Source organism: Maylandia zebra, linkage group LG6, assembly GCF_041146795.1.
Source record: "Maylandia zebra isolate NMK-2024a linkage group LG6, Mzebra_GT3a, whole genome shotgun sequence".
In the NCBI taxonomy this organism is placed as follows: Eukaryota; Metazoa; Chordata; class Actinopteri; order Cichliformes; family Cichlidae; genus Maylandia; species Maylandia zebra.
In genome coordinates, this window is record NC_135172.1 from 20,813,933 (window position 1) to 20,841,866 (window position 27,934).

The window sequence follows — 27,934 nt, forward strand, 5'->3', positions numbered from 1 at the left end:
TGCAGGTGCTAGAGACTAGAAAAGTGTGTTAAATATCAAATAGGATCCCAGGGTAGACATGCGAAATAGTTATCTTGTCACATGAATAGCCAAGCTCAGTAAGTGGATGACCTGTCCTGTATAGAGATTCTGCCTAACTAATGCAGGGAAATTGTTCAGTCAGTCGTTTTGACATAGACATCGCCCCCTCTGTTCATGTTGTTGCCTAAGTCCTTATTTTTGAGAAAATGTAAGTATTGCGACACAGTTGAGACCCCTTTGCAGGTGCTGTGCATACAGGTGATGATCCTTGAATTGGAATTTATGGCCCAGCAGTAGTGCAATCACTGTCAGCTGGCAGCCCGGGGAAGGCATGTCTGCCTGCAGAAACCATCTGTTGCCAGATGGAAGCTGTGTACAAAACATGTGGTACAATGGGTCTGTGGGCCACTCTTGTTTGTGCTGTCGCTGGTCCGCCAGCCAGCCACAGAGACATCAAAATCATAACAGAGAAGAGCTGAAGTGAAGTCAGGTGTTAAAAACAATGAAAAGTGTCCACTGCAGCCACGTTCTGTGCTTTCCATGCTGTGTTTTTAAAACAGTTATTCTGCTCCCGTTGATGTCCGCCACCGCTCCCTGCTCTATACTGGCAACAATGGTCAACCAATCAACATTTGGCACACACTCATGTCATCTGCTTCCAGCGGGTCTATGTTTTAACAAAGAGGCGACACTGATGCAGTTCTTTTAAAAATTTACATGGATCCTTGTACCATATCCTCAAAATTAAACTTTTGAAAAATAAAAATGCAACACTAGTTTTCCAATTCAAGTTATAGAAAGAGAACTTGCAAACACACCAAAGCATAGGCTACTGATTTAAGATGAGAAAGATGTTTTGAGTATACAAACTCTGGACTTTTGGGTTTTAATCCCTTATTCTTTTACACAGTACCTTGATAAAAGAATGTAGCTGCTCCAGTTGGGAGTAGGCCTGGCCTAGCTGCCTCTGAACCCTTTCCAAGGCATGGGAGCTCTGCTGGGTCAACCCCTCCATTTGCTCAGTGGCTGTCTGTTCCAGTGCAGCCAAAGCCTGTTCACCAGCTCCCACACGAGCCTGTAGGGCATGCATGCGCTGTTCCTGTGAAGAAAAAGAGCATGCAGAAGTGGTCAGCTGAAAGCAAACAATCTTTTTTTGTTATAGGGGAAAAAAAAGCAGAAAGTCCACACTGGTCTATGAGACATTTGTGGAAATTGCTTTCAAGCCCCTGTGTGTAGGATTTTGACATTTATGACTTTGGTGTCTCCTTGTGACTTACTGATTTTCAAGTTGGTATTACCACAACTAAATATATAATAAGACTATCTAATATTACCAGAACTATAAATGCCATCTAAGACAATAAACTCCAACTCTGTTTTTTCACTTTTGAATTTTAATGTTTAATGTGATGTCGTTCACTGTCAGAAATCCAGTGATAATAGGCTGTTAAAGTAAAAACATAAAATATTAACCTTTTTTGATGTTATGTAAGAAAAGGGCTTAAACTTTATAGCTGGATATGATGTACGTGGATAGAAGTGGCATTTTCACAAATTCTAAAACTTTTCTTTTGACTAACAATTGCATAACTTAAAAACATGATCCAATATCATATTCTATACCCTGCTTTTGAAGAGAATTCATCTGTGATTGTTTACAGGGCTGCTTAGGAAAAAAAAGATTATCCGAACTGTACTGTAGTCCAACTTTGCAAATGTTACATAAAACACAATTTTTGTGAAAACTGAGTGCGTGTCAGCTTCCAACCTTTTTTTCCAAGTCCTCTTTCAGTTTTGCACAGGAGGCCTCGTACTGGCTTTTCTCTGTTGTTGCCACATTCAGCCTTCTCTTCAGGGATTCGATTAGGGCCTTTCTGTTGCTGGCCTCCTCTGATAAAGTCTTCACCTGTTTAAAAAAAAAAAAAGAAGCTGAACAAGGACGTAGTGCAACTGCATTTCTCTTTTAAAGGAGATAATCACATCATATATTCACCTAAAGTTCCATTCAAATCACCTTAGCAACCATGTTTTCTGTAACTACACTTAACGGCACTGAAATATTTTCCCGTTAGTCTTCCAGGAGACAAATCTTTGGACTATGGGAAATGCTGAGTATGACAATGCCCATTTTTCCCCTGTCACTCTGCTGAAGAGCCTCAAAATAATGCAATGATGAGCCGTGATGAGCACCTTCTTTTCTAGCTCCTCCACCTGTCCCCGGTAACTTTTCTCCATTTCCTGCAGGAACTTGAGTCGTGTCTTCAGGTCCTCCACCAGCTGCCTTTTCATGTTCACATCTCGCTCTGTGTGGCTCAGCCTAAAAACATACACAAATGAAGGCAAATACCAACATATGGCATAACGCCTAAATGACTCTTCACAGATAGCTACACAGGCACAGCCTCTGCATCGCAGACAAACACAGACACACATACGCACGGAGACAGATACAAAGAACACACACGCAAAGCTGGCAGGCACAGTGTCCCCGTGCAGTACATCAGGCATGACAGCTCATTATGACAACTAAATACACTGGCATGCTGCTTGGGTAAGTGGAGAGGGGGGTGAAATAGGGATGCATATATAATTCTAACTGGCATATATTAGAACAAGTGCTCTGGCAGGGAATGCCGCACTAAGCGTGACAGGGGAGTCCTCTTTGACAAACGGCATTTTGAATCAGCAGCGACACTACTTGAAAGCCTAATCAAGCACTTAAATGTTTATTATTTTCAGCTCAGCGTTGCACCAATCATATAAAAACACATTGGCCGGGGGGAGCTTGGCTTGAGAAAGACGTATTATGAAGGGAATACGCTCTAAGAAATGTTGTTTGTTCGTGTGCTGTGCCGGCGATACTTCCCTAAAGAGAAGTAGCGTGTACGTACTGTAAGCAGTTAGCGTCTTAACTGTAACAAAACACACGCGACTTGTCACTTCCTATTTCAATAACCTGCAATACTGACATGATTAATATTCCCACATTCTGCAGCGACACCCCGATTTAAATGGTCTCAGTACGTTAGCATGTTTTATTCTGTTTTCATAAGAGGCAAATAAAAGCTATTTTCATGGTTGTCTGCACCTTGGGGAATTGGAACAAATAGAATAAAGATCATAAGGATGCAGTTAATTAAATGGTTTTTGCTGTATTTTTCTATATCAAAGATGTAGTAGATCTCTTAGCTCCCACATGCATCATGGCTTGTGTGTTTTAAATAAACAGATGACGCAATGCAAGAGCAAATGCTTTCGTGTAAGTAAATGTCCCTGCCTCCCTAGGTGGATGAGTGCCTGAGGGCAGACTGGTTAAATAAATGTGAGCTTGTCCTATTGGAGTGACATTAAATTAAATGAGAGAGGAGTCTAGCCTGGGGACTTTGTTGGGGGGGGGGGCGAGTAGCGCTAGCTGGTTACCCCATGGATTTGGCCATTAATGAGAAAACCCATATTGAACCTTTCAGATGACTGTCTGGTGTTGACTTAAAGAGTGAGAGCAGCAATAAGAGCCCCACCAGCTCCCTCTGCCCCAATGCTAATGGCAATTAGATCGACAACATTTATTTTAGATGTTCTTCTTCTACACCCCAAAAAGAATAGAGGATAAAAAAGAATGAAGGATATATAGAGCTTCTGCTGGAGCGTGTGATCTCTATTTATGAGTGTTAGTGGAAAGAGAGAAAGAGAGCCTCAAACTATATCCCGATCACTCACACGTTTGTTCCCTTTGTTCTGTGCTTGTTGGCAATATTGTTCATCAAACATGCGTGTATTGTAATGATAACAGTCAGTGGTCTGAAGTACGTGTTCGTAAGAGTGAGCGCGAGCGCACATTTCTGTGTATGTTGTTAAGAATAAAGTGCGGGTGGACGTTTCATGTGGCTGATAGACAACAGGGCTAAAGATGAAAGAAGCAGCTTCATAAATAAGGCAGGGCCATAGTGCCGGATATTGACTGAGGACATGCCGGTGTACTTTGAAATTCATTTCTTTTTTTTCTTTTTTTTACCCCCCCCCCTTCTCTTCTTTTAGGCGAAGCAGCCTTGCTCCCTGTGTGTGTGCTGAAATGTATATTTCAGAGACGTCTAGACATGTCTTTCATTCTGAGAAGGGGTCCCTCCATGGAGGCAAATGGAGTGGTAGGCTAGAAGATACGGCAAGTTATGTGTGCGTATGCGTGAGTGAGTGTGTGACAAGAGCTGGAGGAGGCTGTCGCAGAAACGCAGCTGAGGGATGTTTGCTCTGCCTGGCTGTGATCCTCGCTGCTTTGGTCACACACACAAACACATATCCGCTGTGATTGTACACATGCCCTGGATGCATTATTGAGAATGGCAGGCAGAGGACACGGCATACCAGACAAAGAGAACAAGAGGGAGGAAAGCCAAGTTGTTCTTTGTACGTTTTTCTCAGTTCAAATATGGGATCCGTAATGCAGAGTGATGATATGTGCCTTGTAAGTTCAAACCATGACTGTTTCCCTAAGTGAATTGTTTATAGCCATATGCATTATGACCATGTAATGCATGCGGGGCGCTACAGTAGGTGAACCATGCAACTCACTGGGGCTTGTGGCCCACAGGCCAGAGTGATGCTGTGTGGGTTTTAGTGTCATGGGCCAAAATGGTCCCTCCTGCGGCACGCAAACAATCAATACGCTGCTTTGATCAGCATTCCACATCGGCTACCCACGTAAGCAACACCACACCGCATGACACAAAAACCACTCACATGCACACGCGCAAACAACACACACACACACGCTCAATATAACATGCATAATTTCACAAATGATTCACAGACACAGGAGCATGTACAGTATAAGGGAAGTGAGGCAGACAACAGAGCTGCCACATGGTGGAATCAAACACTACAGATGAGAGCTGCAGAGGATGTGCAAACATGCAGACAAGGAGAGATTGAGAGACAGACAGACAGAGAGGTCTGCAGGTATTAAAAAAAAAAAAAAAGAAAAGTAGGAAAAATACGAGCTGGACTGCAGACAACAGTAAGAAACACAAAAAGGAGGAAGTAGCACTAATGAAGACAAAAGGTGGGAAACTAACTTATCCTGCAGCTGGCAGAGTTTGTCCTCCTTCTCCTGGAGCTGGCCTCGCAGGGCTTTGTTAGCCGCCACCTGCCTCGTGACCTCCGCACTTGCACTCTGGGGGAAGGGCACACAGTGTGTGTGTGTGTTTGTTAATGTGTCTGAATGTGCATGTGACTGGGGGGTAGGGAAGGTTTTCACGACACAGCTGATGACAGGTCAAACACAGCATGCCTCCTCATTATAGTTACAGTGGGAGGGTGGAAGGTGCTAAAAGAGGTTAAGAGGAAAACTGTGTTATTTAAAGTGGATAAGGGGAGTAATTAGTAAAAAATAACAATTTATAGACCTGGAGGGGTGAATTTATTTCAGTCAGGAATGTGAATAAAGAAAAAGACCAACAGACAAGTACAACAAGGGGAAAAAAACTGAATACTAACAATAAAAATAAATAAATTGACCTGCTAATGATCAAACATCCTGTAACCTAGAATATTAAACTGTAAATAATAACCTTTTGTGTTTTACTCTTTTCTTTATGAGTAACAAAGATGTAAGGCTCACGGTGACAGGTCGGCTTCTGATTATAAGCATGATGGATATCTGAACCTGCAAGTTCACTTTGGTTTAAAGGGCCCTTGTCTCTTGTGGGAACTGCTCCCAGTAGAAACACTTGACAACGTACTCGCTCAGCGCACGCACCCCCACGGAGCATCCCTCGCCTCTCCCTTTCGCTGTCACCTGACATGACTTTCTCAGGCGTGTGTGACGACAGCGGCAATCTGCGTGGTGACACTGACGAGCAGGCTGCTGAGAGGGTGATAATACTGTGGTACCACTCACACCTCATTCCCTCTGATGTAGGGCATGTCTCTGCTGTTATTCCCCATTTCTCATCTTTCTGACAGGCACTCCGAAATAAGATCAAATGACAGGAAATGCTAATTCACGCTGAAATCAAACGTAATATCAAGTGATGTTAAGTGTAAGCTGAAAGGCACCAGAATTTGTTGTTTTTTTGAGAATCAAGCACAACTTGAAAGTAAAACCTTGACAGAGTTTCTGTTGAGAGTTTTTAAACTCCTCGAGGAGGGCAAGTGCTTCAAACCAGTGAAATGTTAAAGTGACTCAGAAATAGTGATGTAAATATATGTGAAATTCAGTACTGTTAACATGGTAAGTAACAGAATGAAAGACAGAAAATTCCAACTAAAAAGTGCAAAAGAATTAAGAAATTTTCATATTGCCTGATTTACCACAGCACAGTAGAAAGTGGAAGTAGTCTTTCTCTAGATACATTTTTTCAGTCCTTTACCACTGATACTCCCAAAGTTTTCCTTGTTATTCGTGGTATTCTCGAGCACTCAAGCTTCTTAGTGCACAAAATTGGAAGAGAACAACATCTTTAATACCATCCTCCTATTAGCAGATTTACCTCATAAGGCATGCACAATGAAAAAACACAACCGTGAGGGCAATTCATTAACTCTAGAACTGCTAACCTTAAGTTTGGCTTGAAGTTGTTTGACCTCAGCCTCCAGGGCTTGGAGGGCAGGGTTAGCCGGGGCAGGTATGGTTCTGCACTGGCAGGAGCACTCTACGTTCGCTGGTGCTGTTGGTGGTATTGTAGTTTGCGTGGGGAATTTGATCTGCTTCCACTGCTTCAACTCCATCTCCAAAACCTTTTTCTGCTGCTGCACACCAGCCAGGTCAGAGGTCAGCTTCTGCGGGTTTGACCGACAGACAGAATTGGTTAGCTAGGCTGGTGATGATGCCGCAACTGGAAGCAAAAGTTTGGTGCACTGCTATTAAAAAAAACAAAGAAACACAGATTTGTGTTATTGGATGGTGAGGGCGAAAAAGTAACAGGCGACTGATATACTGCTACATGAGCTGATAAGCTTTATATCAAACCAAAAGCCTTTTTTTCTCTCCCTTATAATGCAAACCTAATTTACTGCTGTAAGAAGGCAGAGTTCCTCTGACTAACATAGATCTTTATATTAAATCCACTCCTCACAAATATAATAAATGCAAAGACAGAATAAACACAATTTGTTTAAAATACTGTATGTGTTATCCACGGGTGAGCTGCAAGCTCTCCTTTAATATCTTGTCTGCGATAAAACGTCTTTTTTATGCTAATTAGGAGACAAATGATGCTGTTGCCTGGTCAATAGAGCCTAATTCTCACTGTAATTGGCATGCATAATATAGCCATCATGCAGCACACTTTGGAAAAGAGGTAGATCAAGTATTTAGTCAGTAGTTGAGTCTGGATTGATGAAGAATAACGCAACTAACTGAATGCATACAATTTACAGTGACTCTGTGATTCAGAATGCTATGTGAGATTAAAAACTTTAAACCACATGCATGTGCCGGAGAAAAGCAAAAATCCGGTTGTTTCTTATAAGAAAGTATGGACCACAAACCTATTGCTGTGAGTTTGAATCAGTGCTGTCACAATTAGCTGATTTGGTATCATATCAAACATGAATGGTTAATGGCACAAACAGGAGACGTGATACATGAAGATATGCGCTCCACACATAGGGTAAATGTTGGAGCACACACCGAGGCGTGCGCACACACCCAAGTGAAACCACAGAATCCCATGGGTTTGCTCTCTGCTCCGCATACACGGAGGTTATTGATATCTGGTTGCTGGCTGACACCTTTTAATAGAATCCCTCCTGTTTTAGGTTTCCTTCTCTCTGTTGAAGATGCACATGCCACATCCACAGGGAGGGTGGGAGGAGAGCAGGACGAGCACAAAATAAAAGCGGGGCTGTGGCCCCAGTGGCAATAGTGCAGGAATTAAGAGAGGCATTGATGAGGCTTCCAGTAAGACAAGCTTTGATTTCACAGGCCATTTTCAGCCCTGGTGAGAGATGACACTGAGGCAGGCGTGATATACTGGTAGCTCCATTAGGCCAGGAGAGAGGACGCCGGTCTCTCTTTCCTGTGAGCAGTGGTCTCACTGATGCTGTTCCTTTAGTAGCTAAAAGGAATTTTTAAACATGAATAAACCACTGAAACACTAAGATTGTCTTACTGCATCAATTTCTTAATTACGCAATCATTCTTCTGGCCAGACTTCTTGTGCAATAGGTTTTATTAATTATTAATTTAAATAAAGTTTGGAGCTTTGCTTTCTTAGTTCATTAAATTTGTAGAGATAATCCTGTGATAATCCCTGCCCCAAAAACATTAAAGGAGGGAAGGCAACTCCACACTTTGAGTGGGGATGACACAGTGTGCCACAAAGTAAAGCATCTGTGGAATTGATGACAGACTAAGGAAGGCTTATCCAAGCAACAAAATGATTCTGTAGTTGGATGCTATGCAATACTCAAGGATTTCAATAAAAGTTAGACTTGCCTGTAGTAGGATGCACTGTGAGTTTTTAAGTTACGTTATGCCACGTTGAAGGGCGACTTTAAGGTTTTTACACACTGCGTCAATTTTTTCTTGTAATCTAGCTGACTGCCTGTTTCTCTGGGCACATTATTGCATTATAACCAGATGCATTATCAGCAATTGAATGTAATGTTATTTTCACAGCTGGAAATCATACTGAAAACCTAAAAAAGAAAAGTTTTAACCAAACCACGTGTTCCAGTTAGGCTGAAATATCATATACATTGCATGAATCTGAGTAGTTGTTGAAAGGAAATACAAATACAGTTAAGAATACATTTACATCCCAGAGTTCACGTGCAACCAAACACACAGAAGTGGAGAGGGGAAGCAAGAATGGAAAAAAAACGAGAAGATATGACTTAATAATGGAAGGAGGGAAGGAAAGGAGCAACAAGAGAAGGACAGAATGGCGAAGGATCAGGAGACAGAGCAACACAAACAAGTTTCTGTGAAACTGCCATGCTACTTCTCACATGATGGCCCCTGTGGAGGCTGTCCTAAGCCAATTACAAGCAGAGAGTTTTAGTTAGAGAGTTGGCCAGGACCGGTTGGAACAAGCCCAAAGTCCATCACCTCTTGGCCTTTGCAGAGAGGGCAACAAGACCTAGCTTTGGCCAGTCAGTCGGCTCCAACTTTCTCAGGTGGAGTGGCATTAATACTGCAGGAGGAAAGAGGAAACAAACAGGAAGACAACAATTCCCTCTCTGTCCACTCATTCACACAACAGTGTGTGTACATGTGTGCCTTTACTGCTGTGCCTGAGTCTAAGGTCTCGTTGGACTTCAGCAATCAGATGCCTCGGTGGGTGCAGAAGGGCCACTTCCCAGGTAGCAACACTATGAAGGCTGCACTCTGGCCCGTGTGTGCAAGTGCAATATACTCCATCGGTACTATTCCACAGTAAGTGAAAAGTAAATATACGGACATACAGACAAGAACACATACACCTAATCAAGAGTCCAGTGGGCCTTTGCTGGCTGCTGCTGTGTCTGAATCCACCAAAAGAAGTTTCTGCCTGCCAGATTAACGACTCTGTCTGTCAAGGTGTTGCTGTGTGTGTGTGTCTGTGTGTTTGTGTGTCTGTGTATGTACATAAGTTGATGTGTACAAGGAGCACCTGGCAGGAAAGATACTGTTTAGGGGCCAAAGCTCTTGGTGTTTTATTTACACTCTTTACCAAGTCTAAGAGTTTTTTACCTGGAGGCACGTACTAAATAACTAAAAGGTGTGTGGCACTGGATGTAGTCACCTTGAGTGTGTGTGTGTGCGTCTGCGAACACGACTGCTCATATTTGGAGAAAAGTAACTGCTGGTGACAAAGATTGTTGTGGAGAACTGGCTCGCTGAAACATTCAGCAGGAGGAGACAATGGCAGAGTCAGAGAGAGAAAGAGCGTGTGAGATTCTCCTCCTCTCTACTGCCCTGTGGTTCTGACCTCCACAGACAAGGGTAGGCCTGTCAGCCACACTTATTAAGCATGATAAGGGCATGCTACTGCTTCACTCTCAGCCCCAAGAAAATACAAAAGAAAGACAAAGATGGGGGAAAAAAAGAGAAACTTCCTAACACTTACAACTGGCTCGTCTCCCTTAACTCGTCTCCCAGCTTTTCCCAAGTTACCTGCGTGAGCTGCTTGCTGCTGCACAGCTTCTCAGTGAGGGAGTTGAGCTGTGCTGTGATCATCTCATTGGCCCTTTGTAGATCTCTGGCTGAAAGCATAGCATCTTTCCTGGCACTTCGCAGTATGTCAACGTGACGCTGTAGAGACTCGATGCGCTGCTGCAGAGAAGAGGAGGAGCAGCGCTGGGTCTTCACAAGCATCCTCTTCCTCCTCTGCCGACTTTTCTCTCCTCTTGTCCCGCGGTCCCACGGCTCACGCTGTTTATCGTCTAACAGGAGGAAGTACACGCAGCCGCCTCAGAGTTGACAAGTGCACAGAAAACCTCAAAATCCCAATTTAGAAGCTACTGCTGAGATTTAACAGGCGTGCATCTTTGTGTATGCAAAAGTGGAAGCTGTGATGGATTTAACAACCTGAATAATTAACATTTTCCATTTTTAACCAATTCAGATGTGCCGAGTTATGGGGGGGAAAAACGAAGCTTGTTAACTTCTCGGATACTTGTTTCTTATCGACAGCATGTAAATACACTGAGTGTTCTATCTGCTTCAATTAAAAGTTGATTAGATTTCTGTAATCCAGCATGGGTTCACAAAAGGAAAACTTGTGCTACCTCGGGCCAGAACGTCGGGTTGTTTTCTGTGAGATTCTGCCGCTGGTGCTTCTGTGTTTGAGATCGGCGACCACCTGTAGGACTGAAAGAACAGAAAACCCAGTGACAATGAAGAAAAGCAGCCGTTTAATGTAACACAACAGTTGACATGCTGCTCTTCCTAAGATGCAGCTCATAACGACACCATGATCACAGAGTGTGCGCAGCTTAACGCAACGAGACAAATCACCCAGTGCTTTAATAATTCACCTGAGCATGTTCAACCGACTCCAACTTGAACACCTCTCAGCACAGATATTACTTCTGACAGATGCTTGCAAATGCCGCCTTTGTTCAATCACCAACTGAAAGCCCTGATTCACTCCTACGGTGTGACGGGTGTGTGTGAGAGTGTAGTCGTTTGTACGCATGTGTGTTCGTGACAACTCCCAACTGCACCATCATTTGTAGTGACATCAAAGAAAGGGCCCCCCTACCTCACTCCTTGCTCTCTGCCTACATTCTTTGTATGGGGGACAGGTAGGATTTGATCAGTGCCAGTTTTGATCATGCATGCAGAGAGGAAAGGGTAGATGAACCCTTTGGTTTGTGACATACTACGTTGCGCGGGGCTTGGGCTGTCAAAGCGATGAACCCAGAAGGAGCTGATGGGCACATTTAGAGGATCAGGACTGGGGAAACTAAAGGGGATCTGAGATAAGGGCCCTGACAGCTCCCAGGTTATATTCACAACAACCATCTCTTCTCTACTTTCTACTTTGCTTCGGTGCTGCTGAAACGAGAAAAAGAGGAGAAGAGAAGAGGCAGCACATCTTTAAGGCCCCTCTCTTTCTCTCTTCGTCTCTCCTCTTGACGGACTTTTCTCTCAAGGGTTTGGATCTGCCATGTAGCACTGTGAAGAGGTTTGATGTGGACAAGTGCAAGGGTCCAGGCCTAATGATTTCGCGGTGTGCATTCACAAAGGCTTCCTCAGTCACAAGACTAGGAAAGTCTTTGTGAATGTAGACATAAAGCGATAGCCAGTTAAAAATGAATAGTACAGCACGGCTCAAACAACACAAAAAGTAGTTACAGAGGCCCTAAGAATTATTTATGCAGACATTAAACTGTATATAAAAGATGGATGGATAGCCACTGAGACGTCACTCCACTGCTTTGCAGGCTACTATTTCAGGATGGAGTTACAAAGTTATTACATAATGTTAGAACTGCAGGGCCAGTTTTGTAAGTAGGATGCAACAATAATTTAATAAAGAGTGATGATAACTTTGGCTAGCAAAAACAAAACAAAAGAACAAAAAACAGCTAGCTGATACACAGTTTGTTTTTGTTTTTTTGTTTTTTTTAGTACAACTAAATGTTGGTGATACCTATCTTTGTTGTCACAGACAGAGGAAATAGACTAAAACTCTTTTTTTGTATCAGGCTGTAAGCCTTTTGTAAAACATCCCTTGAGTGGGCATTTGAAGAATTGCAGTTTTCGATCACTTCTGAATTACCTATAGTGTTACCTACACCGTCTACATATTATTTGATAAGTATTACTTTTTTCCATCGAAAAACATACAAATTTGAAAATGTTGGTTCAAACTCTAATCAGTATTTACAGAGGAGCTCAGGAGAGAGGTACAACAGTGGGTGTCCAAAGACATGTGCAAAACATGGTAGAGGCTCTTTCATGGTTTGTCGTCCTCAGAGCCAGGAAATGCACATTAAACAGCAAACGTCCAAAAAAGAGCTCCTTCAAGAGGCCTGGAGAACTATTCCTGAAGACTACGTAAAGAAATGACAAGCTTGTCTGAGAGAATTATTAAAAATATGCTGAAATTTACACTCATATTTAGGACCAAGGAGACATTGTATACTAAGACCTTCATTAATTGAATTCACTTGTAGGCAGTTTCATTTAAAGGCTGAATATTCACACAAACCCAAGTAAAATGTTAATCCGTACAAAAAAGCAGTGAGCAGGAAACAGCTGACGCTTACTTCTAACTGTATCTTTATTCCTTTTTTAAGTCCAAAAACAATTAAAAGACAAGGGCAGACCAACCTGTCTATTAGTGTGCTGTCTGTGAGGCACCGTCCCCGAGGGCAGGCTGTTGAGACTGTCCGAGTACTCCTCTGCACTGTCACTGTAGAGAAAGGTGAAGTCTATTACAGACTAGAAGTTGAACCGACAACCCTGGTTCTGAAAGTACCACCCTTGGACAAAAATCCAATTTACCTTTTATGGTTGATTTAGTTGACATCAAGCAAAAATATGTGCATCTCGGCCCCCTCCTTCAAACAGAAAATCAATGTCCCATCCAATTTCTGAGCTGGAAGTGTAAATGTGTGTGTAAATTAAGTGAAAAGCTGCAGTGTCTGGTGCTGTTTGTGAATGCATCAACATGTATGAGAGCGGCTGTGGCCTTCATTAGCCCTCTGTGTGTGACAGACATGTGTGAGAGGCACGGCTGAGCGGAGCCAAGCAAAGTTGCATCTGATGGACGCACGGTAAGGGCTTCCTGAGAGACACACACACACATGCACACAGGTTTATTGACAGTGACCTTTGACGTGAAGGTGGAAGCCAGTGACATTTACGCTGGCGGGTTTATTAAGGTGGGGTCTGGGAGAAGCAGCGGAGGTAAAGACCACAGAGAGAGGATCTAACTGGAACATGACAAGCCTGGGGGCTAGTTAGGGTTAAAACCAGCCTGGAAGGGGCACAGGGACTTTGCTAAAGATTACGAATCACCAACACTAACACCAGGGTTGCGTGCATCGACTTGGTGATGACAGCAAATAGATCCAACTTAAATTTAGTATTATTAATGGAGTTCTTAATTGTGTCTGCAGTCTAACTAGTTGTTCCCTAGTTCCTCTTTAAGACACACCATATATATATTTACAGTACATGGTGCTTCCACTCTATATGTGAGGACATGTCTAAGCTTTTACATGCTGAGTCCAAACCTGTGTGGAGCAAATACAGATAACCTGTTATGTAGAAACATAATGACAGCAGATGCTTACACTGAGGAAATGAGAGCATCCGAGGGGTGTAAGGGGTGGATCTCACCGAGAACTGAGCAGATACAGTATGCATGCCCCTACAGTAGTAACCTGTCAATCACAGGCAGGTAGGCACAGCCTAAAGCATACTCTGCTGGTCTGTCTTACTCTACATGGGGCTGTATTTTACAAAATGACCATCATGTTAATTTTGGATGTGAACCATAAAAAATTTACTGTGCTCATGAATCCAGAGAGACAATTGGACTTCTTTTTGCAATCAGAGCAGTCGCCTCCTGCTGGCCTTTAGGAATAATGTATTTTCTAAGGCACTTGTACGTTTTTAAGACCCAAGATTAGCTTTGTCTACTCCAAGGATGTCAAATTCATTTTACATTGTGAGCCACATACAGGCTTTGATCTTAAGTAGGCCAAACTAGTGAAATTCCCCTTTCTGTCACAGTAAGCATATTCAACTACACATTTAATCCAGGTAATATTTTAATATAAGAAAAAGAAGTGCAATCTCAACAGTATTAAAATAAATCTGTAAGCACTACTCTTTGGGCTTAAATAAATATGTAGCCCATGCCCAGAATATCCTGTTATTATAAAACAAAGTTTTTGTTAATTCACAGAAAATGCTCTTTTAATAATAATTACTACTGTTCTTTAAAATTGTCTTTAAAATGATTATTTAGCAGGTAGTGAAAGAACAGGGACTATTAATTAATTATTTTGGTGTTGTGTGAATGGCTATGGGTGATTTCTTTGTCAGGATGAAAAGCTGTAAAACGTCTGAAAATACAGTAAAAAAAAATGGCAAAATTGATCCTCCTCTTCACATTCTTCAAAGCCGTCCGGTGGGCCACATTATATGCCGGACCAATTCTGGCCTCCGAGCCTTATGTTTGACATCCCTGATCTACTCTTATGCTACTGTTTTATTTAAAGGAATGTTCTCTTATGTTCTCAATCACAGCAAATCCCTCCAGTAGCGTTTTTAAACTCTGGTACCTTGAGAGAAAATTAATGTTTGCCATCTTTGATATTATCCTTATCCATAATTTGTGGCCCAATCATCCGAAATGTACTGTCCTGCAGCCCTGATCAAGAGTTTATATAACACGAAAATACATATCCTTTATTCCTTCTAGCATAACTGAATGATTGAGTCTGATACCTGCTTGCTCTTTTTCTTTCCTGCTTAGCAGCAAAACTGCTGATCTGCTTAAATTGGTCAGCTGCCTCTAGCAGTTCAAAACTTGAGAGCAGGTGCCAGAGGCAGCGAGAAAAATAAGGTGGGGGGAAAAAAAAACAAAGAGTTGTCAGTAGCCTTAACGAGTCTGACATCTTTATTTGGTGCTATTTAGGCCAAAGCTCCTTAGGCAGAAATACTGTACCTTCCAGGAATGTCAACCAGACATAGACAGCATTTGTGAAGAGGACCCCTAGAAGATACGAGGCACAGAAGGCTTTACAGTAGCAAATCAGTTGACAGGTGCCTTAAATAAGACAACATCTCAGTTTAGGCCCCTTCTTCAAAAATCCACTTAGATCCTCCTCTCAGGTAAAGCGTTTATTAGACTGCTGCTTATTAGCCACATGGAGTGGTATTAGGAAAGCAGGGCATAGCTGCACCCAGTCCCCGTTAAACGGCCTCATGCGGATAGAGCTGGGGTGGATTAGAGTCTGATGAATTAGTCGGTGAAGAGGTAGTGAGTTAGGAGGGCTGAGCTAGAGAGCGTGTAGAGCAAGGCATACCGGGAGAGAAAGAGAAGGGAAATAAATATCAGCGAGTGTTTGAAATCAAATCATTTCAGCCATCACTCAATAGATGTTGGCTCAGTGGCTTTTTTGCATAAAACATACATGAAATAATTACTGTCGATGGTTCTTAATTTAGAGGGTGTTAAACAGCTTGTAGACATCTGGTACTGATCCGAGTAGGGTCATTCAAAATTCATCTAACCAAATTAAGGCGAGGAGCTAAGGAGAGGAGTGTGGGATGGAAAGGAAGCGTATGTGTGTATGTCTATGTGTGTGTGTTGGGAGGGGGCAATGGGGTGGCTGGAGGAAAAAAAGAGCAGCACACACACACACATACATTTGTGAACCGACATGCCACAAGATAACTAACATAACTAGACGCAAGGTGGGCTTCATATAGGAGTGTGTCTGTGTGTGTGTGTTTGGGAGGAGGGGGTGGACTGGGTCCTTGCAGGGGGATCCTTAGTGCTGTCGATGGGGGGTAGTAAATATGCAAAGAACGAGTAAATTAAATCAAACTGCCAAACTGTCAATTTCGGGGTAGCGTGACTAGTGCATGAAAATGGCATCACTGGAAGGTATCAAGGCTTTGGCGGCCCCTTATCCCTGGGCTTTTCTGGCATCGGTTCAACTTTGTGTAGAGAGGTGGCTAATTTTGCATGCAAATTTCAGTCAATAAGCTCCAAGCGAGGCGTCCCATGATATTTCAAAGGATCTGACAGTAGTTTCCCCCCCTCCTCTCTCCTTCTCTCTATCATTCTTGCTCACATTCTTCTTTTGGCTCCTGAATACCAACTAGACAGACAATGAAATTCAATCACCCATTTGCTTACGCTTTGCAAATGCACGTTGTCCCCTCGATGCTGCTGCTGCTGCTGGTACCCCCCCCCCCCCAACTATTCAGCCAGCCCATCCTCTCTGCCCAAACACCTAAAAATAATGAGAGGGGGTGTGTGAGAATATGTGCGTCAGTGCGCGTGCATGTGTATCATTACCTTTCTACGCTCATGTCCTCCCACTCGTCTTTAGCGGCACTGGAGCTTGGCCCTTGCCAGCTGATGGCTTGATTGGCGCTGACTCTTTGGTGGCTGCGCTGCCGTAGCAGACCTCTGTGCCTGGTTGTTTTGAATTTGACCTTGCTGCTAATGCTGTTAGCGATCCCACCTGCCCGCATCGGTCCTGCAGCACGATTTCTATAGAAGTCCTTAGCTGCTCTGAGAATCCCCAGCTCCTGTCTCAGCTTCAGCAACTGCTGATGAAGCTTTGAAGCCTCTTTCTGAGATGAGGCCAGCTGTACTTCTAGAGCCTTGACCTCACTACAGTGCTGCTCCTCCTGAGCCACGGCCTGTGCATGGGCTGCCTTTTCACGAGCAGCTTCTTGAGTTCTTTGATGATCCAAAGAGGCTTGGAGTTTGCGGCAGTTGTGGGCCAAGTCTTCGTTGACTTCGAGTAGCTGCTCTTTTTCATCTTTCAGCCTTTCTGTCTGCTCCTCCATGCTTATCATTCTTTGCTCCAGTTGATCAATCTGAAAAGAAAAAAAACATACATGGGGCTTCTGTGCTACAAAATAATCAATTTTGGCTTATATATCTGTAGTTTTTTTTTTTTTTTTTCGTTTTTAAAACCCCCCAGAAATACTTATTCTTGGACTGCTAGTGACAAAATAACAACCTGCTCTATAGTATTAATATTAGTAAGATTCAATGAGAAAGACCATATCGTGATTTACTAGTTTTCCTCTCCACTGATATTTTCCCAAGTGCGTAATTACAGTTTGCTGTGTGGGTGGGGGGCGGAGAGGGGAGCAATACCGTCGTCCCCAGTCAAACACGGTTATGGACATCTGACTTGCACCCCGTTACCCTGATCACCTTTAACTACGCTGCAACCATGAGCACTTAGTCTATTTGTTAGATCTTTGGTGGAGACTGTTTAAGAGAACAGTGGATGCCTGCTGGGTTTGTGCCTCCAGGCAATTTTTCCCTTTTATTTGGTTCTCTCTCTGCCTGCTGGTGAAGCCTGGTACCCTTCAAACAAAATTAGACGGCTATCCCCACTCCTGATGATTTACTGCCATGAAAGCTGAAGGGGTGGGGGAACATATAAGCTCATGCAAGCAGGGTTTTAAATGTGTGTGTGAGTGTGAGCGTAAAACATGCCTCCAAACCTATGAAATCTACGTTAAATCAACTAGTATTTTCTGGGATACACAAATTATATTTGGCAATTTATAGACTGTCTAGTTGATACTGTGCTTGGAAATTACTACATGACCCTTCTCCAATGCATACGAACACCGTTAAACTATCCTTGAAAGAGCAAAATCAAAAATTTCTGAGAGCTGCCATGCTGAACTTATGGCTGTGTTGGATTTCCTTTATAGGCAGTGACAAAGAACACCCCATGACGGCATAGTGCTGTACCTTTTTCAATAACTGCTCCATTCGACCTGAAAGAAGAGAAGGCTTTTTCGGAGTGCTGCTTTTGACCTGGTGCTCCTCAACCATTTTGTGAAGTAATTCTGCAAAGAAGAACAAAGCTCGCTATTGTGACACTTTGTGTCAAATTCAAGCTGCTCAATCAATAGAATAATTATAAAAAGGGTACATTTAAATCAATTAGCATTAGTAAGGTCTAATTTCCTTCCTGAGGTTCAGTGTCTTTTTTCCTTTTTGTCAATCAAATCTGAAAAATCCCTAACGCTGTTTTCATGTGGACTTGGAATTTTCACTGCAAAAAACACCTTTGGTTTCAAAAATCTTACACAGCCCTTTAACTTCAGATTAATAGAAAGGTGTTTTATTTAATAGTCCACCGGGAAATAGGAAAACAGGGCTCAGAAGTGCAGGCGGGTGTATACTATATGCAACCTCTCTCTGGGGACCTAAAACAAACGAAGAGAAGTGCTTGAATCCCTTGTGAATACACAGCCCCAGGCTGCACTGCTTTGTAGTCCACTGTGTTTCCCCAAAGGACTTCTAATCTCCACAGACAAACATGCAGCTTTATTCTGGGAAATTCAATAGTGGCCCTGGCAAACATATGATTTAGACTTTATGATAACAACAGAAAGCATGCAAGAGTGCAAGTGCTTAGGCATTTGATGCATGTGTATTCATGAACACATCTAACACAATCTAACAGACCTCTGTCACTGCTACCTACCCAGTATCTACCTGCTGAAGTACAAACAACTTCCCTGCCTACGTATATGCGAAGGGCAACACAAAACTTGAGGTTACTCTATTCCGTAACCCCCGTTCTCTGATAACATGAGTGAGGTGTCTCACTATGGGGAACGCTCTCTCAGCGTTGTCCTCAGAAGCCTCTATATCATTACTGGTGATCTGGTGAGACACCTCACTCATGTTATCAGAGAACGGGGGTTACGGAGTAGAGTAACCTCAAGTTCTCTTTCAAACATTAGTTTCGGTGTCTCACTATGGGATATGCAGACTCCCGTATTGCCAGATAAGCCCATCTGAACGACTGACTGCCCACTTAGGAGGTCTCGTGGGGCCCCACAGTGTGGGCTAGAGTTGGTGCAGTGACATCCAACCTGTAAAACCTTGCAAAGGTCAAAGGTGAAGCCCAGCTCGCCACTGCACATATCTCTTCTATAGAGACGCCCCTAAAAAGGGCCCAAGAGGTTGCCATCCCTCTAGTCGGGGGGGAGAAGAAGCTGGAATAAGCCAATTGGATCGCCTCAACAATCCAGTGGGAAATGCGTTGTTTGCTAACGGGCTTGCCAAGATGTGGTTTAGCCCAGGAAACAAACAGCTGATCCGACCTCCTGAAAGCCTTCGTTCTCTCTCTATAGGTACATAAAGCCCTAACTGGACAGAGAGCATGTAGGCGCTCCTGTTCAGGGGACGAGAAAGGAGGAGGGCAAAAAATTTCCAGCTCCAATGGGATGCATTGGAGATAAGGATTTTTGGGCACAAAGGCCGGATTTGGCCTGAGTGTGACTCTAGAGTTATCCCGCGTGAATCAGGTACACTCTTTGTGTACTGACAGTGCATGAATATCACTGACACGTTTCGCAGATGCGAGAGCCAGGAGCAATGCAGTTTTCAAAGACAGGATTTTTATTTCCACCTGGTTTAGTGGTTCAAATGGTGGCTGTGAAACTGCCCCCAGCACCAGGGATAAATCCCACGTGGGAACGAGAGGTTTAGACACTGGGTGGAGCCGTTGTGCCCCTTTCATGAAACGGCAGACTAGCGGGTGATGGCTCACTGGGCCATCCACGAAGCCCACATGGCAGGCTTAAATGGCTGCTAGATATACTTTAATTGTGGAAAAGGCCTTTCCTTTATCTAACAGTTCTTGGAGAAAGGAGAGACTTTCCACACCATTCCTCAAATACCCTCCACTTGTTCTCATACTATGATCTTGTGGAGAGGGCTCTAACACTCTGTATAGTGGCTATAACACCCCTGGGGAGTCCTGCTGTACTCAGATTCAACCTCTCACGGGCCAAGCCCACAGGGCGAGGAGCTTGGGGTGAGGGTGAAAAATCTCCCCCCTGGCTTGGGAGACTAGTTCTCGTCGGAGAGGGAGAGCCCAAGGTTCGCTCCACAAGACGGGCATAATCTCCGCTAACCAATGGGACCTCGTCCACCTTGGGGCGATCAATATCATTGTTAGCCCTCTCTCTCTCACTCTGGTTAGAGTGGGAAAAATTAAGGCCAGTGGAGGGAACGCATAAAGCAGAGCTTGTGGCCAGTTGTGAGCTACCCCTAGTGGAGCCTCCTGGTCCCTCTGGGAGAAATACAGTGGACACTGAGCGTTCTCCCTCGAGGCAAACAGATCGACCTGTGGGTGGCCAAAGCGGGTCCAGATTTGGGTCACCACATGTGGGTGCACGGTCCAGTCCCCGTACTGCGGGTTTCCCCTGGACATTAAGTCTGCTCCCAAGTTCAGAGCTCCTGGAATGTGAGTAGCTCTCAGTGACAACAGATTGATGCTGATCCACATTATCAGTCTGCGAGCCAGCATGTGCAAAGGACGGGACCGTAACCCGCCCGCAAAGCGCAGGAATTTTCTGTGAGGCGGGTAAATAGGGATGTGAAAATATGCGTCCTTCAGGTCTATTGATGTAAACCAATCGCCTGGGCGCACTACATGCAGCAGAGTGGTGGTCGTCAACATCCTGAATTTGTATGACCTCAGATGCTGATTCAGAGCCCGTAGGTCCAGTATCGGACGCAGTCCCCCTCCCTTCTTGGGCCTACGGGAAAATACTTTGAGTAAAAGCCGCATTGGCTCTGCTCCTGGGGTATTTCTCGTACTGCTCCCTTTGATAGCAAGGTAGTTATTTCTTCTTGCAGGATCCTGGCTGATTCGCCTTTTGCAAGAGAGAAAATCACTCTGTGAAATCTGGGAGGGGTGGTTGCGAATTGTAAACGATAGCCTCACCCTAATGTCCTCACAACCCATTCTGGCGCAGCGAGAGCTCGCCATCTCTCTATTCTTGCTGACAGCGGCCCCAAAGACAGGCACTCCACAGTAGACGGAGCTTTGGCTCCCTCTTGTGGCGGAAACTGGTCCTGCGGGCCAGACCCGACTGCGCATGCGCGGGCGGCCTGCGCTTGACCAGCGCTCGTGGGGCCGGACACCACTGAGGGAATCGACCCCGGTGGTGTCTGGGTGCGTGGGGGCATTATGTTTTTCAACATACTCTGTGTTTTTCACACATTTTTCCCGTGCCCTTGGCAACATGCCTGGATGCAATGGGTAAATTTTTAATAAACAGTGTGTTTTTGTGTGACATGCTTGATTCAGCTGAACAGTGTCTCGTCGTCTCTTTGTTGAAATGCGCTCTGTGGGATCCAACTCGAGTCCCAGGCGCTGAAAGGTGGAGGCAGAACACACTTCTCCGAATGGACTTGGAGCCCGGGCTGGTCCGGCTCCGATCTCCCCGTGGGGGATGTTAGGCAGTCCGCTTCTTCTTGCGGTCCGACTTCTTGGCTGGTGGTGGGGCACCCTGAGCGGCAGCAGGCGGGACATGTTTCCTGGGCCAGTGGGTCTTAGGGTTCTGCGATCCTAGGGGACCCTGGGCTGCAACCTGTGGGGCTGGGTGGCGAGGGATTCTAAACATCGGCACGCCGGCTGGTGACCTGAGCGAACATTCGGCAACTGGGAGGAGGGGGGTCTTCCGAGGGAGACACAGCTGCAGGGCCTCTCCCTTGTTCTTTTTCTTCTCGAACTGTCTTTGCATGGTGGCAGCGGCGGTCCCGAAAAGGCCAGCGGGGTCGATGCTTTCATCCAGAATGTCACGTTTTTCTCCATCTGAAAGCTCCGACAAGTTCAGCCATCTGGCCCTCTCCTGTAGGACGATGATGCTGAGAGCTCTGCCCGCCGCTTGTACTGCTGCTCTAGTGAGGTGGAGACACTGGTCCGTAACAATGCCCAGCTCTTCCCACAGCTTGCTAGCATCCAGGTTCGCAGCAGTCTGGTCCTGGAGCTCCGCCGAGTAGGCTAGCAGGAGCGATGAGGCGTTCAATGCCCTCACGGTGGTGGCAACTGATTTACACGCCTTGTCAGCCAGGGAGGACTGCAGGCGTTTGGCCTTGGAGGGCAGGGACGGACCAGATGACATGGAAACCTCGTCCACGCATTCGGGGAAAAGCGGCAGTATCTGCTTAGTAGTGCACTTCACTTTGGGGAGCCTTTTACCCTCGTATCGTGAGGTGGAGGTCTCCGTTGTCACCGCGGGCCATGGGATCGCCAGCTTTTCAGCTGCCCGTTTTGCAACGTCAAATAGCTCCATGCCGCGGGACTGTGTGCCGGGGTTATCACAATCGGCCCCTTGTGTCGCAGAAGAGGGGGCAAAGAAAACGTTGTCATGCTCGTCCGAGACAAGATGTTCCGACGCTCCCTCAGAGGATTCGCTGAGTAGCTCATCATTAGCCTCGAGGGAATCAGACAACATAGCTTCGCAGCTGACCTCGGCATCATCCGCCAGTGGGAGGACGATATCCATCTCGTCGCCCCAGCTGGTGCCTGGTGTGGCTGACTCAGTGTGCTCCATTGGTGGGCCGATTGGAGACAGCATTGGGTCCTTCTTTGACAGGCTAGCCTGGCGGGCTAGCCTTCGGCGAAGACTTTTTAGGGTGAAGCAAGCGCAGTGTTCGCATGAACCCGGTGTGGAAATAGCCGTTTGGGCATGTTGCAGCCCGAGGCACATCACACACGCGTCATGTGTATCTGAACCTGAGATTTTGCAACCGCAGGGGCAAATTCTGGTCAGTGGTTTGCAGTCTGCCATATTAAGGAAGCTTGGTGGAGCTAGCTTGGAATTGGCTGGACGGCTAATGCTGATCTTTTTTTTTTTTTTTTCTTTTCTCTCGGTCGGATAGCTATGGTGAGCTAGTATGACCTAGCTAGTGTGGTGGCTAGCGCTTGTGCTACCTGGCTTGGTGACCGTGTGTAGCAAAAAACTGTTAGCTTGGTCAGCTAGCTGTTGTGCTAGGTGCGTGGTGGCAGGTAACACACTCTCCGACCTGGCTCTGTGGTGATGAGCAAGCGACTCGAAACGCGAACCGTGCTAGCGCCCGGTGACCAAGGTGTTAGCTTGCTCGCATGGACAGTTAAGCTAGGACTCACGTTCACAGTCAGGAGAGATGAGGTTTCTAAGAAGCGAGAAGAGGAAATTGAATGATGGGTGATGCTGCGTCACACCCTTTTATAGGGAGGAGGGTGGCCCCTCCCTGACGCAAGCGTCACGACTGCCAGCCAATGCTGGCTGGAGTAATGATATAGAGGCTTCTGAGGACAACGCTGAGAGAGTGTTCCCCATAGTGAGACACCGAAACGAATGTTTGAAAGAGAACAATACAAAACATTCTGCTTTTCTTTCTTTCCTATTTAAACATTCCTGATGGGATGACCAAAATAATTTGTACAATGAGGCTGGAAACATTAAATATTCAGGACCTTGACTTTTTAGGTCACTTGATCTTTTGGAGAACGAGTTGAGGGGAAAAAAGCGGCCACAGAAGCAGAGAGGAAAAAGAGAGAGGGTCATGTTGTAAAGAGCTGCTGCTCCCTTGCTTTGCATTGATGCTTTGCCCAGGGAAGTTTGTTACTTTGAATTAGCCTGCCCTTTTGTCTTCCCTACATGTCACATTCAATCAGACAGAGCACCAAATAGGACAGGAGGGCTGCTGTGTTCGCTGGGTACATAACCAGGTTGGGAGACAATTATCCAGCTCCAGCACTGGTGGCATGGGAGTTGGCACCTCAGCACTACCTTGATAAGAAGACGTGGTGGCTCCCTAGTCACCCACTGTTGAAGGAGGTTCTGGCACTGCAGCATACATTAACATCCCTCCCGTGTCTCCTCATAGGAAGCAGCACAAAGACTCCGTTCCTTTCATCTGCTGTCTTTCGTTAGTGTGATCCTGGTGTGAGCGACTGAACCTTGCATCTTTTTGATCGGGTCAAAGCGGTTCCTCAGGAGTAAATCTTATGGCCATCCATAATTTCCTCTTAAGAGTCTTGACTTTATGTCCAACTGACTCCAAATATACTCAGTTCAGTCTAGATTTAATATGAAATATTCTGAATGTTGCCACAATGGTGTAACCTTATTTGAACTGCAAAACAGCAGACATGTTCATAATCTGTATTAAAACTATACCAAATCAGAAAACACAGATGCCTATCTATTGCTGAGACCACACTCCTTCAAAGTTAAGGGATTCTTCCCTGACAAAATGTAAAGCCAAGCATGTCCTTTCAACAGAGGCTGCTTTCTCATATTCCTAACTAGACTGTCAACAGAAGTCAAGCCACTATTTTAATTAGTGCAATCCTTTAAATCACATGCTTGCATCTTCACCAGACACCATCATTGGCTGTGAAGAAAATTAAAGTGATATAGAACAGATCTGTTATTGAACTAGTTAATTAAGGTCACTGGTTGCAGTGGTCAGCATCTGACAAAGCAGCAGATTGGATTAAAAGGGATGTAATTTTTAACACCAGGAATAATACATGCAGACAAGATGGACACCACACTTGATGTCCTAATCAATTTACCAGGAGTTGATCAAGTCTTAATTGAGTTGTCCTATGAATTCTCCTGGGAGTAGTCTTATTAAATCCGCGCAGTAATGCACATGGCCCTGACCAGACCAGTGCTTAATTAAAAAAAAAAAAAAGAAGAAGAAGAAGAAGAAGAAGTAGCATTGCAAACAAAATGAGCTTAAAATTAAAAACAGAATAACTGCGTAGAATTCAGTTTAGTTTCATTATTTTCAGACAAATTAAAACATGCATTCAAATTAATAAAGACCAAAGAGAAAAACATTATTTTGTAATTTTTAAGGCACTCCCTGACAAAAAGAAGAACTAGTGTGAAGGAAAATGCTCACCTTGGTGTTTGTTTGCAAGACAGAGGTGGAGTTCCTTTACTGTGGCCCGGTCCATAGCAGCCTGGACTCGCAGCATGTCAAGCTCTTCTTCCAAGCCAGCTCTGCATTAAACACAACATCAAATTTCCTTCAAACAAAGTTTGCTAAGTCAAATCTATGTTTTTTGAAACACTGGTTAATCATTTTTCAGACGTGTGCTTCAGAGATAAAATGTTTTATTTCTTTTTGATAGATTTTGATGTAGCTGATTGGCTACTGTTTGTGAGATATTTAATATTTTTTTAAATTAAAAAAAAAAAATATATATATATATATATGTATTACACCTATGTTTATTGTTTAGTTGAGTTTAAATTGTGTATAATGCTGTGTTTGCATTAATAAATTGCCAGCTGGAATCACCGATACGTTATTCAGAATTTTTTTTCCTATATCGCCCACTCGTATTTTCAACAGCATATTGTGAAAGAAAATGAAAACTGCTGGGATATTTCAATTTGCTTTAAAAAATTCTAAGTTCACTTTGCAGTATTACAGATCTCCTGCTACTAGGAAGGTCAAATTCAAGGTCAGTGCACATGTCAAAAGGTCACACAGCGATAATATCATAGAATTTGAAATTTGACAATTGCATTTCTTCTTTACTTAGTAGCATAATCATAAAAACTAGAACCAACCAACAATTTTGAACATCATTTTCAGTTTCCCAAAATGAGTAAAGTTGCACAACATTTATTTCCAAAGGTTTGTGGCTGTAGAACAGTAAAATATGAAAGGAGTAACAAAGAAACGCAAAAAAACAATCAACACAAGAACTGTGTGATGAGAATCTTTTACTCTCAATTCCACTGTGGAAGCCATTAATGTAGAAACTTTTAATGGACTTTTTAACTCGAATCTTATCTGCTGGCTTCTGTTCCCAAGGAAAAAAAAAAGATGACACGGCGAAGAAATCAACTAATTAAAATGCTTTTTAATTCATCTGGAAATCAAAGTGACAAGCAACATGAAACGCCAAGGTGGGAAAGTACAGTGTGTAACTGTGGGTGTTTGTGTGTATCACGGCAGACAAACAGACTGTAAAGTGTGCCCAATTACCTCTCTGCAATTAGCTTGATTCCTGCTAAAGGCTAATTATGTGGAGCCATGCTCTAGACTTTGCACTTTCAAGTTATTATTAGGACCCCAACTGAAGTCTACTGAGGATACACACAAACCCACTGAGACAACCACACCTGAAACACACACCTAATTTCCCTCCCCTTTGCTCCACGGAGTCAAAGAGAAACACTAGAAACAAGCTCCTACTATAGTGGCATTCTTCCCTCAGTTAACCTCATTACAAAGGCAGGTCTTCCTCCTGGCTGATTCTTAAAGCTTGTGGTAAGCTGAGCAAGCATGTTCCATTATGAAGCATTTGAGTAGTAAAAGGGCATTTGTGGTAAGGGTGAATTATGATGTGCATAATGCCAATTAACACAAACTCGGCACCTGTTTCAACCAATCTAATTTTGCTACACCAACCAAGAGATTCTTCCAGACATATGGCAAGAAAATTACATGGGAGAAGTTATCAGCATAGCAAAGGGATGGGAAGTAATTAGCATTTTAGTCCACACAGTCCAGCAGAGAGGCATAGTCTAATGGCTGACCACAGCCTAAATAAGTACACAAATGACTCTCCCAAAGGGAGTGAGGAAGCAGATGGATATGTGTCGCTCTTCTATAGATTTTCCTCCATAAATGAACTCCAGTCGATGAAGCAGAGGCACTGCCTTATGTGTCCAGGCTGTTAATGGGACAAATGAGCTGAAATATGCAGTGTGTGAAAGGAGCCTGCTCCATCTCATGTTTCTTTTTTATGCCTGTTTGGATGCTGATGGTATTGATGCTCAACCAAAGCTCATATGTAAAACTTTCAGTTTTGCTGAAGGATAAGCATAGTTTCTTAGATGAAGAAGAAATTGGATTGCAAATGGAGTTCATTGGCCAGGGGACTGCAGTTTCACAGCATAACATCCTGTAGATGGAAGACTACTGCAACTTGTACTCAGTAACAGTTGTGGCAGACTCTGCTCATATCTATAAGAGATTTTCCAGAAGAAAATGTACGGCAACCGTGCAACCCACCCAAAACATTTAAACACCTTTGGTTCACTGGTGAATTTGCATTTTAGAATTGACTGCTATGCTATTTGTTCCATTTGTTTCAGTTTTAAAGTTAAATGTTAAATTATCTTTATCTTTCATCTCCCACGTGTGTGATCATTAAATCATCGTTTGACTCAACCCGACCGGACCAGTGTTGTTATTGTGGGTTTTTCCTCTGGTGTCCATCCCCAATATTTTTTGAACCTTAACAAGTCCCACAAGTTTTCTGTTTTCTTACTTTCCAGTTTTTACAACCTCTCTCTTTTCTTAGTGAAATAAAAATGTCAAAAATGTGATTTCAAATTAGGATGAACTCCAACTCCTTGAGTGAGTAATCTGATAAATACAGGCAAAGTATTTTCACTCTACTGAAGATATGGTCCATCCATTCGCTTCCGCTTATCCTTTTCAGGGTCGCGGGGGGCGCTGGAGCCTATCCCAGCTGTCATAGGGCGAAAGGCGGGGTACACCCTGGACAGGTCGCCAGTCTGTCGCAGGGCTAACACATAGGGACAGACAACCATTCACACTCACATTCACTCGCACGTTCACACCTAGTGACAATTTGGATTAATCAATTAACCTATCCCCACAAGCTGCATGTCTTTGGACGGTGGGAGGAAGCCGGAGTACCCGGAGAGAACCCACGCAAACACGGGGAGAACATGCAAACTCCACACAGAAAGACCCCGGCCTGATGGTGGAATTGAACTCAGGACCTTCTTGCTGTGCGGCAACAGTGCTAACCACCGTGCCACCGTGCTGCCCAGCTATGTTTTAGATGTGCATCAAACTACACCAACCTGCACCTGAAACAAATTACCTTCCCCATCTTTTCCCTATGTTGCACTACCTCCAGTAACGTGAAATTTATTTGAAATGAAGCCATGATTTCCTGT

General features: G+C 44.1%; 1 protein-coding gene across 3 annotated transcripts in view; it reads right to left on the reverse strand.

Annotated features, from left to right (window-relative positions):
* cntln (centlein, centrosomal protein) overlaps positions 1-27,934 on the reverse strand; it is a 94,906-nt gene that overhangs the window by 22,945 nt on the left and 44,027 nt on the right. For all 3 annotated transcript variants that reach the window (XM_076884851.1, XM_076884850.1, XM_004549387.3), the window contains 11 exons: positions 24,885-24,985; positions 17,925-18,022; positions 16,497-17,026; positions 12,785-12,866; positions 10,732-10,813; positions 10,118-10,386; positions 6,574-6,795; positions 5,091-5,188; positions 2,212-2,338; positions 1,790-1,927; positions 935-1,120 (listed from right to left, as the gene is read on the reverse strand). In XM_076884851.1, coding sequence (XP_076740966.1) covers positions 935-1,120; positions 1,790-1,927; positions 2,212-2,338; positions 5,091-5,188; positions 6,574-6,795; positions 10,118-10,386; positions 10,732-10,813; positions 12,785-12,866; positions 16,497-17,026; positions 17,925-18,022; positions 24,885-24,985 — 1,933 coding nt within the window. The remainder of the gene's footprint in view (positions 1-934; positions 1,121-1,789; positions 1,928-2,211; positions 2,339-5,090; positions 5,189-6,573; positions 6,796-10,117; positions 10,387-10,731; positions 10,814-12,784; positions 12,867-16,496; positions 17,027-17,924; positions 18,023-24,884; positions 24,986-27,934) is intronic.